We start from the raw sequence: 14,481 nt of genomic DNA on the forward strand, positions 1-14,481 counted from the left end.
TTGTAGAACCTCATGGGATTTTCGGCGAGAAACTTTTCAATATAATTTTTTGTGTCGATCAAACAGTTAAAAATCGGAAGGAACAGTCAGAAAATAGATGTATGTACATCGGTATTGTACGAGCGAGGAATAAAAGAGAGAAAGACAAAAGGAAAAGGAAATTTGTTGATTGTAACGAATGAATGTGCAATAAAACAATTCATTCCTGTTTGAGATGTATTAGCTTGTCCGAAAAGTGTCTTCCTTTTACAGACACGTCTTCTACAACGATATATTTTTATACAAACATGAAACCTAATCTGTCGAACGTTGTGATCTTTATTTTGATAGAACAAAATGGATCATACGTAATTCGATAAAATAATATAAAACGGAAAATGTGCATCCATTATTTCCTTATAAAACGAAAGAAACTTTTCGGACGATCTAATACAAGAGAATGTTCGTTGATATTTCAAGTTATTATGTTATACATAAAATAGTTATTCCGTTCTAATAAATTTTCTACTTAATAAAACGTTATATATTGGGTTGGCAACTATCGTTTCGTGAAATTCCTCAAAAATCGGAAGGAACTTACCGACCGAACGGTATAATATCTAACATATCGACAACAGTTTCGTACTATTCGAGTAACACAAAAACACATTCGCAACGTTTCGTTTACAGCACTCGTTGCCTTTTTTACTGTTTTATCTAACAGTGGTTGACAGTTCTATGGGATACCGCACGAAGGACGTAAGACGCGAGTTCGCAAAATGTTAAAACGTAATTTTACTCTAGAAAATAATTCCTGCCATTGCCATTTCTGATTCCACTAGCCAACCAGCTTTTTCGCCAGTTTGCGCGCGTATACTCGTGTCCAATCGCTAATCTCTCTCGATGACAGACGCATGTCCTAAATGCGACTCGCCGTCGCGACGATTCGTTTCCTTCCGTGAACCGTTTGCGCCCATCTTAGCGCTGTCCTTTCGCTAACAGCAGCTTCTCTCCGCATACGCTGCGAACGCGTCTTGTCGCTACATTTGCAACATTGTGACTTCTACGTAGCAGTTTCTTAAGTAAAGTGACTGATTTCTATGTAAAGTGGAAGAGAGCAGAAATTTTTCGCTTCTCGCGACGCCTGTTCAGCGTCGTGTAAATGGAGAAGAAGCAGCGTGTGCGAGGATGAAGCTTCCGAAACCGAAACCGAAACCGAAACGAATCTCACGCGTAGCGTCAGTCGATCGCCGCGACAAATTCGATTCCTTGTTATTACGAAGGAACGAACCGCAGCTACTTTTTCCACGCGCCTAACGCTTCTTGCGTTGCTTGGTACGCGGGGAAGGGACGAGTTGTTGCCTCCGGTAACGTGGGTCAGCGATCGTCGCGATGAAATTCATCATCGTCGTGGCCGATCGCTGGCCGGGGAACAGGAGAGCGTTCCCGGCGAGCGTTTTAGTAGAAGACTGCTCTCGAGTTTCACCGACTTACTTAGGACCGAGCACGGAGAAAACCGGCGTCAGTCCGCGAGAACGATTTGCCGAGCGTGGAGGAGCGTGCCGCTTCGAAAGTAACGAAACGCTCGGCCGTAAGGATCCGACCGCAGAGTAGAAGGAAAACGAAAGAGGAGAAGGATACGCAACACGAGACTAAATCCACCTAAAAGTGATTTTAACAACGTGCGCGAGATACCGTGTACCGTTGCACGGAAACGTTTGACGAAAATCCGCGAGGAGTCCGTTAACGCATGTGCATTCAGGTTGAAACGAGCGAAATCGCGGGCAAAAATATACGAAGAAGAGGGAAACATATTCTCAGATTCGATAGCCGCTCGTACGAAGACTAATCGCTGAAAGATCTGGCACTCGTGTGGTTTTGCGTCGAAACGATCAATATCCTGGTAAAAATAGGTGGAAAAGGGAGGGACAGATTTTCAGACACGACTTTATTCGTTTGTTCGTCCGTGTGGTCTACTTTAGAACGAGCAAAACCGTGGTAAAAAAACCGTCGAAGAAAGAAAGAGAGAAAGAGAGAGAGAGAGAGAGAGAGAGAAGCATATTTCCAAATATCATATTTCACATTAGAAGAAGCAAGATCGCGATAAAACGGGAGGACAAAGAGGTAAACACACTTGCAAATGCACAGTCCTCGACCAAAAATTCAAACTCGTAGGAAACTCCGACTATTCGCGACTACTGTACGAGCCGCTTTAAAACAACGAAAATCGTGGCGTGGAGAAAGAAACGTATTTCCAAGTGGAATAGAAAGTTGGTGGAACGTTTGGACGACAGGCTGCGAGGCTGCGTTCCGTCGTTTCTCATTCAACGTTTGAAAATAACGTACGAAGATAAGGTTCGAAGAGAAAGATCGGAGAATCTGTAGAGGGAGACGAAGACTCGCGAGAACAAAAGCGAATTAACCGCGACGGAAGAAACCGCGAGCCGGTAATTAGAAGCGTGGCAGGACTTCCTAGCGATTCTGCATGAACCCTGAGGATATATTCGGCCTGTGCAACAGGAAGAACGCGATTTTCGTTTTCCTGTGTATAGCGGCGATTTTCGTGCACCTGTTTGCGCAGGAGGAGGAGGCGGCGAAAACGGAGGAGCCGAGCGGCCACGATATCGTGGACGAGCTAAGAGAGAACTGGTGCTTCAACGACCAGGAGCTGTTCGTGTTTCGATCGCACTGCAACGATGTGGAAAACATTCTATCTGCTCTTGTTGATGCTTTTCACGTTCGATTTCCCTCGCGATAGGCTCGCCGGAGCCGAGCGCGTTCGAACGAACGCCGAGCTCGTAACCCGAGACGATGATCAGAGCCATCGGGTAAGAAACGAAAGAGAAATTTCAGTTACATACGCTGCCGACGATTGGTAAATGTTCTTCGGTTCGGGTTCGTGTCTAACGCGCGTTGACGCGTTCGGTGATTGCATTTTTCCTATTGCCCTATTGTATATATCGTATCCTAAGGGATTATGATTTTCTACAAGATACATAGAATGCGATCAGGTAACGCGTACGACCGATAATTGCCGAAAAGGCGCAGAAGCCTATCGTTGTTAACGTTATTCGTCTCTGTACTATGATGAAATAAATACGATAATAAAATTACCCAGGTAGTGGGAAACCTTTAATAGCCGCTATATGTATTTTACACGAATCCATTACATCGCTAATTAGTATTGTGAAATAATTTTGTCGAAATTTTGAATTTTCTCATTTACGTACAAACTCGACGTCATATTTCTATTACGCAATCAACGACATCAAGCGTTACATATTTTCCTGCCACGGTATATGAGAATTATTAGAAGAAAGTAACAAATGTAAAAGCAACATTTGCCACTTGTTCTTATCAGAAATCCTTGCCCGTGTTTCTCAATGAAGGAAATACTCTTGGATTGAGTAATTGCTATACACAATTTTAACCACCGTTCGAGTAGATAGTCAAATATCTGCACAGAGATGATTCGGTCCAACTATGTCGAACGACCCTCTAGAATTTGTTTAATTTCTCTTTCATCGTCGTACGCTCGTCTCCACGCGTAAGCCTAATCGAACAAAATAATTGATCTAGCAGTTCGCTTGGTAGTTGTTTCATTTTTTCACAATCATTGTACAGAGTTTTGGCAATATTTTAACGAGTTCGTGAAATTTCTAGCTTTTCGATAGGCTGCAAACATTCCAAGGATTCTAAGGATTCTCGTTCAAAGATTCTGGTAATTATCCCGTTATTTGCGTACTGGCCTTCTCGTTTATTTTTATCCTAATATAATCCTCAGATGCTTTTGACATCAACGAGTCTTTCTCGAGTCGGAAATGTTCGAATAGTCGACTCTTTCGACGCTACGTGACCGATTGATCGAGTCCGAGTCTGTTAAATTTCGTACCGTTTGGCAGCACTTTCGTACGAATAGAAAAATTCGACACGAAAGTGGAACGTGAAACCTGATAGGAGAACGTCTCGTTGGAAGATAAGGCTGCGTACGAATACTCGCAATAAACAGTGTTATTTTGTTCCGCAGTGGTACAAGACACGTCGTTAAATACTCGCCACGCGTCAACATCGAGTTTGTGTGTGAAAGCATCGAACGATAATATCCAACAATTTTCGCGAAACGGCATGAACGACAATCTCGAAACGTCCTATTAATTCGAACCTTGTTACTCGTTTCGTAATTCGGTGAAAAGAAGGAAAGAGAGAAAGAAGCCGCGATCGATTCGTCGTGATCCACTGAACGTTCGTAACTAACAATCTTTCCAATCGTTTTCATTGTTTTGATCTCGTTGCAAAAATCCAACCACCGACGATGCTAATTTTACGGACACTTGTTCGCACTGCCCTCTTTCCCATCGGATCGTCAAATAGAAACAACGACAGCCACGTGTCGACCGAATCTATTTCTTGCTGTGCTAGGGAAATTTTAATAATCGGTTTACGCGTGTCACGAGAGGAGACAGGTTGAAAATCGCCGCTGATCGCGTACGTATTCCAATTTCGTGTCATCCGACAAGGTGTTACGGCAACGAACTTAGATAACAACCAAAGAAACCGTAAGGCAGTAGGTTAACGACGAGACTCACAACGAGTTTCTCGTCGTTTCCTTGGCGGTATCCGACGATGGCAAATGTCAAAACGCGCGTCGAGGCCGGCAAAACAAGAAAAGGAAGAAAAAAGAAAGAGAACTGGCCGCGCACAGTAGCACACGACAACCAGAGAAAGAGAAAGCTGGCACCGCGCACGGAAACTTCGAAACTTTGCAAACGCTTTACTTATTTATTTACTTTTCGCATAATACGCTCGGTTAAACGATCTTCGAACATTCGTCGTATTTTCTCAATTAGCTCTTCGTTGACTGATACCTCTTTCGAAGAATCTTTCGTAACCAAATATCCTAATGCCTCGACGTTCTATTCTCCGAGTATTCTGTCGTCCGAACAGAACGTTTGCCAGTAACGGATGCTTTTTCCTGTTACAATTGCTATGATTCGGGGATCGTAGCAGTTGTGACCCAAATGGAAAAAAATATTGCGGTATGAGAATTGTTAAATTATTTTAACCGATTTTGGATACAATGGAATAGCACTTATAAACGAGTAAAATATTTTTGCTTACCGATAAGTGTAATCGATGAGATTTTTTTTTTTTTTTTTTTTTTTTGTTACCGACAACCATTATAAATGCAAGAATTTCTTACCACTATATGTATGCGAGAGAATCATTTTTTGATCGTCGGTAACCATTATCCATGAAAATTTTCTTGGTCACCGATATTGACCATTATTCGTTCCGTCACGGATAACGGTTATTGTTGAGAAAGACAAAAAAATACGTCACAAATAATGGTTATGACCACGAACAATTGCGTCGTGAACAATGGTCATCGCTGACGGGAAAAATTTCTCTCGAGGAATTATCCTTAAATATGAAGTTATCGACAATCAAGAAAGATTCTCTCTTCGATAATGGTTATCGGTAACTGGTAAGAACATCGTGATCACTCGCAATGGCTATTCGTAGCTAGTACTAGAATATTCGAAGATCGATACCTGTTGATCGTTCAATTTTTTGAAAAATTTCTTCAAAACTTAGCGACCATTACTGTTTTCTGTTTAAACAAAAATGAAAACTAAGAAAATGAAACCTTTTTATCAATGACTTTCTTCGTAAAAATTTCACAAATAACTGTTGTCTTTTACGTCTGTCTCGCATGTATCGAGAGACATAAACATCAAATGAAAATAACGAGTACGTAGATAGCTTTCACGTCGAAAATTTATACAGTCTAGCAGCTGAAAAAATATGCGGTCTTTAGATGCTAAAACGAACTAACAATTTCCTTGGCCTCTATTCGAAGAATGAAATTTAATAGCAAAAAAGTAGCTATCCTATTACCGCAATGCTATTTTGCTTTTATTTATTGCTATTAGTTCACATACGAGAGGCTCAGCTGTATGCTTGTTTCATTCGTTTATGAACGCGCAACGTTACGCTGTCTCGTAGATCTGAGAAGAAAGATCAAAGGGGAAAAAGGAGGAGAAATCGCTAAGCGATCGCCATCAGCGAATTAATTAATTGCTGCGATCAAATTGAGCGATGAAACTTTCACGATCGATTTGATGGAAGCTAAGCTAGGTCGAAACATCGCCGTGACGCGTTACAGATAGATATTTTGTTTTGCTTGTGGATAGTCGAGGTCGAAAAGCGTGCGACGGAAAGAATATATCGCGAACAAGGTAACGGAAATCTCTGTTCCACTTTTTCTCCTTTTTAATGTTATTTAATAAGAGCGATAAAGTCACGTCTGAAAGTAACGAGATTCACGCGACGCAGAAGGACGATGCGCGTAGTAAACGTTACGACGTTACGAGCGAAAATCCACGCGAAATAATGGTCAGTGTCGTTCCTCGGGCGCGAGAGCAGAATTTGCTTGTTTGCAAACCGAGAGAAAACCAGCGAACCGTTTCTAAAATTTGTTGTTCCCCTTCTAAAGTGACTTAATTTTTCTACGACTCCTACAACCGAATTTCATTGATTTTCTCTTTACGAGAAGAGGATATTACGGTACGAAACTGAGAATTATTAAGGTGTTCCAAAGAGTTGGTGCGTTCTTTTTAAATATATCACTTTGTACTACTTTTTGGAACGAATAGAGCTGATGCGCGCGTATTTCGTTTCGTCGATCAGTTGCATTCTATCGTTCGTTTGCAAGGAAATAGAGGAAAATGGAAAATTCGTGTACTTTTGCGTCGCTATTCAAAACAGAGTTTCAGGGTTATAGTTACAACGCGGTTGGCTCAGGGTCGATCAAGGTCGTAGGTAAAGAGAAAGCGGTTGTATATCTTCGGTCGATACGAAGACGTTCGAATTGTTGGCCTCCATCTCGCAAAAGTCTCGCAACTCTCTTCATCTACCACGTCTTATCTCGCGTTTCAAATTACAGCGCGTGAGCGAAGCCTTGCCGAAATGTTGCACTTCAATCTCATTCTCGTTTCAACGAACGGACATTTCTCGTATCTGGGGAAAATCTCAACGCATAAAATAGAAATTACGTGAAATTACTACGCGTGCCAATCGGCTGTTTTTTCGTTTTGTCTGCGTAAAGGCTTAAGAAACTTTCTAGCGATAAAAAGATTCCCGATAAATTTTTGATAATAGAAAAACGCGAAATGACTAGAAAATGACGTAAAAAGAGCAGGAAAGTTAAGCGCGAAATTACTAGCCTGAATTTTCTAAATTTCGAGAAACGAATTGATCTCGGCTATTTCTTACGCTACTTTGCTTCTTTACCTTATCGACCTTAATTGAGCGATTAGTGATTATGACTATCGGATTCTCCGTAAAAATTATTTACATATGAAAATAATTATTTAATTATCGCACTTATCCATATTCAAAAGTCTGCACTTCCGTTTAACCTTCAGCTGGTATTGTTGAGTTAGGCTCATTAACAAATATCGTTGGGTCATAGATGGCTATACTTTGTCAGAGTCAGTGTCCTTTCTCATCGTATGATTTCGTTAAATCTTGAAATTTAAATCGCTCGATATCGGAGTATTTTGTTGCGATACTCCCTATTTTATGACATAACATCGATTGCTTGAATCCAGTAGAATACAGAATAAAACTAAACTTAAATCCAGATATGTGGATATATATTTTCATGAATACAAATAGAGTAATAGAACCTGAATCTTCGAGAAAATCGTCATGGTCTATCGTACTTTTGTATGTTTGTGTATTATATATATATGCGTACATTTATTAGATATTTCGTATATTTTTGCATATCATGCGCGTTCTGCAGATTTCCCCATAATGTGCATTGCATTCGTACGCAGAATAAAAAAGTAACGTCCGTAGTTTAGCGCTCATCTATGACCTAACGATATCGATCGAGATCGAGTCGTTCGTTCGAGTCCTTCTAGCAAACAAACAAGGCTGGTTGCAAAATCTTTAGCGAGAAACTGAAACGAGAAGATCGCTCTTATCAACAGAGGGATTGTTTCGCGTGTCTCTCAAGCTTTAGAAATTTACCGACAATAGGAAAGTACGATTGGATAAAGAATGAATCCGGAGAACGTAATTTGACTATATAGAGAAATTTGACTATATAGTCAATTGACTATATAGAGGCTGGAACAGCCAAACAACGCTAACTAAGTATCTCCTTTGTTTTTGACAACGGGAAATATGTTTAAAGCATCTTTTGAAAGATCGTTCCGTCTCTTTTAGCTTTCTCAAAGTTACCAATACTTTTTAGTAGGAAAGTATGTACTTTCTTTCTATTACATTCTATAGAAGATGAGAAACTACACTTGGCAATTTCGGAATTGCTTCGGATGACTTTGAGCGACGAAAAAAGTATTGACTTTCAGTTGAAAATTTCAGTTAAAATTCAGAATAAAATTCAGTTTCGTATATAAAAATGCATTTTCTTTTTTTTTTTTAAGTTTCGCTGGTGGAAGAAGAAACCGCTCAAAGAGCCTGTTATTTCAGACTCTCGCCAACTCAAATAATTCACTGAAGCGTTTATCAACGGTCGATTATTTTTAGAAGGAAACACGAGGCCGACCGGAAGCCAGGGACGAAAACTTGGGGGCCGAGCTGGTGGGCAAGTGGCGGAACAACGGCGAGGCCTTGGAGCCGAAATGGCGAGACGGTGACACGGTTCCGTTGCTTCCATTTTCCCAATTTTCCCGCTTCTCCCGCGACAAAATCGACAACAGCGAAGAGGAAGACGACTACGATCGTCGTGCAGCGAAATATCGTCAGAACAACAGGCGAGGGACTTTTCTTCGTTCCAGGAACAGTCCTCGTTTACCGTACAATGACTACGAAGACCGTGAACTAACGGAAAGCAGGCGCGGATACCGTGAACGAGAAGAGATCCTACCGCGGAAGAGAAATCGACCATGGACTGGCGAAAACGTGGCTACGTTCAAGGAAACGAGGAAGGAAGACCTAGACAGAGGCTTGGAAGAAGACAAGGAGATAACATCAGCGAGATATCGAGAGATATTTCAAGCACGACCGAACGACTACGAGCACGAATTCAACGACGAAGAGTACCTAAAGCCTCGACCGAGGAAAAGGAGGCCACCGCAAAACTACGAATTCGCTTTGGTCGAAAACGAAATGTTGCACGAAGGGAGAACAGAAAACAATTCTGGAGCTTGGTCGAGAGTAAACGGTGAAGAAAATGCCGCGGAGGTAGCTAGCAAGGGCGTTGCTCTCTCACAGAACGCCATGGAATTGAAGTCGCTGTTGAAGATGCAACAAGAGGAAGGTCTGAGCTTGTCCGAGATTCTACAGCAGAGGAATCTGACTCTCGATGATCTGTTGAAGGGCAAAGCTGACGTGATCAACGCTCTGAGGATGAGAGACGTCGACGAGAGCGAGGACTACGAGGAGTCTGCGAGGATGATGACCAACTCATTCGTCAAACTTTCCACCACCGGCAAACCGCAATGGACGCTCGCTACGGAACCTGTAAAAACGAAGAATTCTCAGAAGGACGAAGAACTGGTAATTTCTATGATTCCGACGACCATAGAATCGCCAAAGTATCGGACAAACGCGAGAGCATCCTCGGACAAAGTAAACAACGGCGAAACGTATTCAGAAGTAGGAAACGCAACGGCTGGAAAATCGTTTCTCGCTAATGTCGATCCGCCGCGGGTTAAGATTACGACATCGATGCCGTTGCCGGTTGCGACGAATTCCATGGAGCTCTTGCAAGCCGACGACGCCACTGTGAAATCATCGGGCAGTGGTGAAATCAGAGCCGAGAGTTTAGACGAGGACGAAATCATGGAATTCTCCGATTTCACCGATTACAAGAAAGGACGGAGCGGCGTGTCTCCCGTCTGGCTGATGATGAAAGACGAGAATGTCAGCGGCCCTACCGAACTCGAAACTTCCAAGAGTCACCTGGAGGATAGAGGATCCACGTTGAGCATCGAGAAAATACTCAGCCCTACGGAACGTTCAAAATCGACGAACAATTTGTCCATGAATACTGGAAACCAAGAGCAACTTCTTGGTGATTCGACTAATATTCATAGAAGCGGAATACCCAATGATGAAGATCAACGCGAGGCTATGGACCATTTTGAAGAGGACTATAACGCTTCTTCCGAGAAGGAATACCAGAGTGACACGCCAGTGATATACTACGACCTGGAACAGAGCACTCAGATTAGTAATTTCACTGATGAGAACGATAGGACCATAATGCAGGAATTAGAGTCTGCGTTGGATGCAATGTCTCGTGATATCAATTCCACGTTAGAGAATTCGCGTCAAAGTCTTTCAAAGAATCCAGCCGCGAAGAACGATGATGATAATAGTCTGAAAAATCATCAGGATAGAAATGCAACAGAGAAGAAGAGTTACGATGATATCGTGTCGGAAGTGGAGCCAGAAGCCCGGGCCGAGATCTTTGAATTGTTTGCTTCTGGGTCAGCAGGGAAGAGGCTGGAGCGTCTTCTTAAATCGAGAAACATGAGTTTGGAGGAACTGATTGCGTTGAGACAGAGAGGATCTAGCAAAGTCCATTTGGCTCAAGTGTCGCGAATCAGAGCTCACAAACCTAACGATGAATATCGAATCAAAGATACGGATAATTTGAAAGCAACAAATTCTTTGTCGCCTAAAGAGGACCTCCACGAAGGAAGAGCGATCGTAAATCATGACAACTACGATAGAGAAGTCGGTAATTATTTGTCAGGATCGACTGAAAACTCAAAAAGCATCGATTCATTGTCAAATTCAATGGATCTCGTTCATCCTGAAGAGTTCACGACCGAACGATCGATGCCTAATGTAGAACCAAAGACTGACAACGAAGATGCAAAGCTTGTTGATGCTTCAAAGATGAACAACGAGAACGAAGACAAGGAGAGACATCATACGGTGCAGATTGTTGATCTGTTGACAACCTTCGATTCTTTCCCATTCATGAAGGATATTCAACGAGAGTTTTCTGGTAATGAAGACAAAAGAAAGTTGCTCGTACAGGAGAGCGACGTTGGCGTGATGTTCATCAACAACGACGCGGAAACGATACGCGTCAACGATACTTCAAACATCGTAGAATCTGGCTTCGTTAAGGAGATAGTAAAGCAGGAACCAAGTTCTATCAACGTTCAAACCGTGTACAGCAAAACTAGCAACATTCTCGGTGAAGATGAGAACAAAAGCGAGAAAGGAAAGACTCTTTCGAAGGTGAAACCGAGCATAATAGCTAGTGGCGCAATTCTTGGTGTAACTCTTGTAGTTTTCCTAGCGATATTTATCGTATGCAGGATCCGACAGAAACAGAAATATAGGTACAGCAACACGTTTTCTAGAGCGGTGTTTCAGGGTCCAGTAATGGCAGCCAGGAAACTATCAAATTCGAGCAGCTTAAGCACCGTGATGGTCAACGTGGTAGCCACGTCAACGGCGAGAAGGCCAGAGAAAAACGAAAACCAAGAACCTACGGGAGAGATGGATCCCAAGAGTGACATCGATAATGACTCGTTAGATGCTAACGACAGCTGGGAGACCATACCTGATTATATGAAATAAATTGACCTAAGTGTATTTGTAATAGTCTTTAGAAAAATACAGAAAAAGAAAAAAATAATAACAGTATTCTCACATTTATGTTAAGTTAAAGCATACATACATTAAAAATCGATTGTATACTTTAAATTTAGATACTCAATATGAAAAGCACAAACTACTGCACAGAATTAAGCATTAGTGTAATATTTTCTAATGTAATGTTTTTTATCTGATTTGTACACTGATTTTGTAGATGTGGGCGATTGTACATACGATTGTATAGAGCTTTTGATAATTATTCCAATAACCGATAAAATCTAACGCAACATAAAAGATATAAGTTCGTGTAACTTTATATTACATAAGATCTTATTTTGGAACTTCTTTTAACATCGGAAAACTTAGTAAATTTCTAGTAAGCTTGTAAGCTTATCCTTCAAACTTACGTATATAAAGAGTAAAACATATTTATTTATATAAACAACTCATAGGCGAAATAAATTACATTTTATATAAAATACGAAAATATTAAAATCGTTGTTTTATTACTTACCAGTATTTTTCATAAGTAAAAACATCCCTGAGTATAGCAGATACAGCATTATTGTTCTTTTGAAATAACTTATTAAAGTAGGCATACTGTCTTGCAATATTTCTGCATTGTTTCAAAGCGGCCTCTGCAACAAAATTTATATTAAAACTTAGTAAAGTCGAATTTCGATAGAAAATGAAAAGAATGCTATAATAAGGACACTACTTCGTTTTTCGGTAATTTAAGTAAAGTAACAAAACCAACTCCAAATTAATTACAATAAAATCAGTTTTTTGAACTTTCTGCTACAAATTCATAATCAACTAATACTACTTGTAGTAACAAATATTTACACTTTTAAATATAATATCTTTCTTTCTCTTCCGATACAAAAATAGAATTTAATATTATTTATTTTTTGTTAGAGCTACTATCTTGTTGTTGTATATTCTTCAATTAGCAAAAAGTTAAAAATTACAAAATTAAGATAGTAAAAGAAATCAAAATAGATACGTTTCTAATAAATTTCATCGACATTTACCTAATGTAGGGCTGCCTTTAAGTTCATTCATATCTGCAGCAGTCATGTATAGCACGGTTGTATAGGTAGTAGGAAGAATATCCAAGTAAGGTTTCCATTTCGAATATTCTTTGTGTTTTTCAATGAGTAGGGCAATCGCAAGTGCTACTTGTGGCATAAGTTGTAATAGAGGATCGTTTTGAAGAGCGACCAGCTCTGGAGCCGCATTATGAATACTGAAAATAAGTTCCCTAGGTATCCTTAAAATCAACTCGTTCTCAAGGAAATTACGTTCCGCTTTTAAGCCTAGGTCGTATCCCGGAAATTCAGCCACGCTTGCTCCGTATACGTTCGCGCCATTCTGTTTGAGCCAATTTATGAATCGTCCAATCCCCTGGGACCGTTTCGGCGACTCCGTCTTCATTTCCTCCAACTGTTTAACCTTCTCCAAAACCGTTGATATCTCCACGTAATTGTTCCATAGTTGCGTTTCACATACTGAATTAAAGCACACTATTTCAAAAAAGATAAGAATTACTCTTTTTAATAGACTGAACGCATTATCAAAAAATTATTACATGTAAGAGGCTCTTTCAACCTCTAAACGAGAGGTTAAACGGGATACATATTTCATGAATCTTAGATTCTCAACGATATAAAATTCATAAAATAATTTTACATTTAATATTAAAATGTATTTGTTTATTTTTACAGTGATAACATGAATATTTAATGCGACTATCTAATAATTTTTCAACCGTATTACGCTAAGGCGCAGAAAAATGATAGAATTGTAGGAAGAATAAATTGATATGTAAAAATAAGTTCATGAAAATCGTACTCACGAATAAATAGTCTTTGGCACAAGGCATTTATCACGTTTCTGTTCTCTAATTTTGTTAATTGCCTTTGATATAAAACGAGTTCTTCACTTGTGAATGATCCATCAGAGTTTCTTCTGTCCATGTTTGTACTATTTCACGGCACTTTCGTGACTTCTCCTCGCATTTAGATGCATTATAATGTGTAACGCGCGCCTACGACTGGCAAGAATAAACACTTTTCGTCGAAACGAAAATAGAACATTCGACGCTCTGCCTCCTCCGACTCGAGCGACATAACCTCAAAGCTGCAAAGAAGAGCTACTTTCGTTCTGTGTATACCACGAACTCCACTGCACTTTATTGATTTCAATTTCTGTCAGAGGTCACCTACTTTCGCAATCACGCCAAACTCCTTGTCGCAATCACATTTGAACACTCTTTCCTTTTTTTCCCTCCGAGATATATGCCCATGCAATTTTCCTAAACAAATTTAATATATGTTCAGTAGCAAAATTAATTGCACCGTTGCATTTATATAACAAAAAGTGACTATTCAACATAACGATTATATTATTTATATTGACATTTACGCGATATGATATATCTTCTTAAACACGCATATATTTACGTTCCGAAAGTACACATATGCGTATACTTATATATAAATTTAAGTATCTTCCTCATTTTTTGTACGTTTCCCCCAAAATTATTTAATAAAATAGAGTGAAATAGTACACAAAGCATAAATAACACAAGTTTCGTTTTAGTATAAGATTTGTATTGTACAAAGTATGGAAATAAACAAATGATTTGAATAATAATAAATTTATATTGCCTTTATATTTATAAAATTATTATTAAGGAGGATCCAAAAACATAGGTGAGATAATTATTTACAAACATAAAATAATGATTTAGTTCCTACTTTACCTTCCTATCTATATTTATAAATGTAGGCACATTATTCATAATAAAAGAATTACAAATGCTTAGTACATATACTATACGTAAAATAACAAGAAGAAAGATGGGCAATAGAAAGGAAATAATTAAATTTAATAGATAAACAA

The 14,481-nt window shown here is 39.7% G+C and overlaps 2 protein-coding genes across 2 annotated transcripts in view; one reads left to right on the plus strand and one right to left on the minus strand.

Annotated features, from left to right (window-relative positions):
• Window positions 1–13,918, minus strand: part of LOC117234611 (actin-histidine N-methyltransferase) — a 25,118-nt gene extending 11,200 nt beyond the window's left edge. The window contains exons 1-3 of the mRNA XM_033496004.1: window positions 13,433–13,918; window positions 12,609–13,100; window positions 12,089–12,212 (exon numbers count right to left, since the gene is read on the minus strand). Of these exons, the coding sequence (XP_033351895.1) occupies window positions 12,089–12,212; window positions 12,609–13,100; window positions 13,433–13,553 (737 nt within the window). The 5' untranslated portion in view covers window positions 13,554–13,918. The remainder of the gene's footprint in view (window positions 1–12,088; window positions 12,213–12,608; window positions 13,101–13,432) is intronic.
• On the plus strand, window positions 1,408–12,069 carry LOC117234609. Its single transcript, XM_033496002.1, has 2 exons — window positions 1,408–2,807; window positions 8,539–12,069. Exons 1-2 carry the CDS (start codon window positions 2,676–2,678, stop codon window positions 11,554–11,556), a joined length of 3,150 nt encoding a protein of 1,049 aa, XP_033351893.1. The 5' UTR covers window positions 1,408–2,675; the 3' UTR covers window positions 11,557–12,069.
• Window positions 13,919–14,481: the final 563 nt, after the last annotated feature.

Source organism: Bombus vosnesenskii, unplaced genomic scaffold (assembly GCF_011952255.1).
Source record: "Bombus vosnesenskii isolate JDL3184/JDL3185 unplaced genomic scaffold, Bvos_JDL3184-5_v1.1 scf7180000013305, whole genome shotgun sequence".
Lineage (NCBI taxonomy): Eukaryota > Metazoa > Arthropoda > Insecta > Hymenoptera > Apidae > Bombus > Bombus vosnesenskii.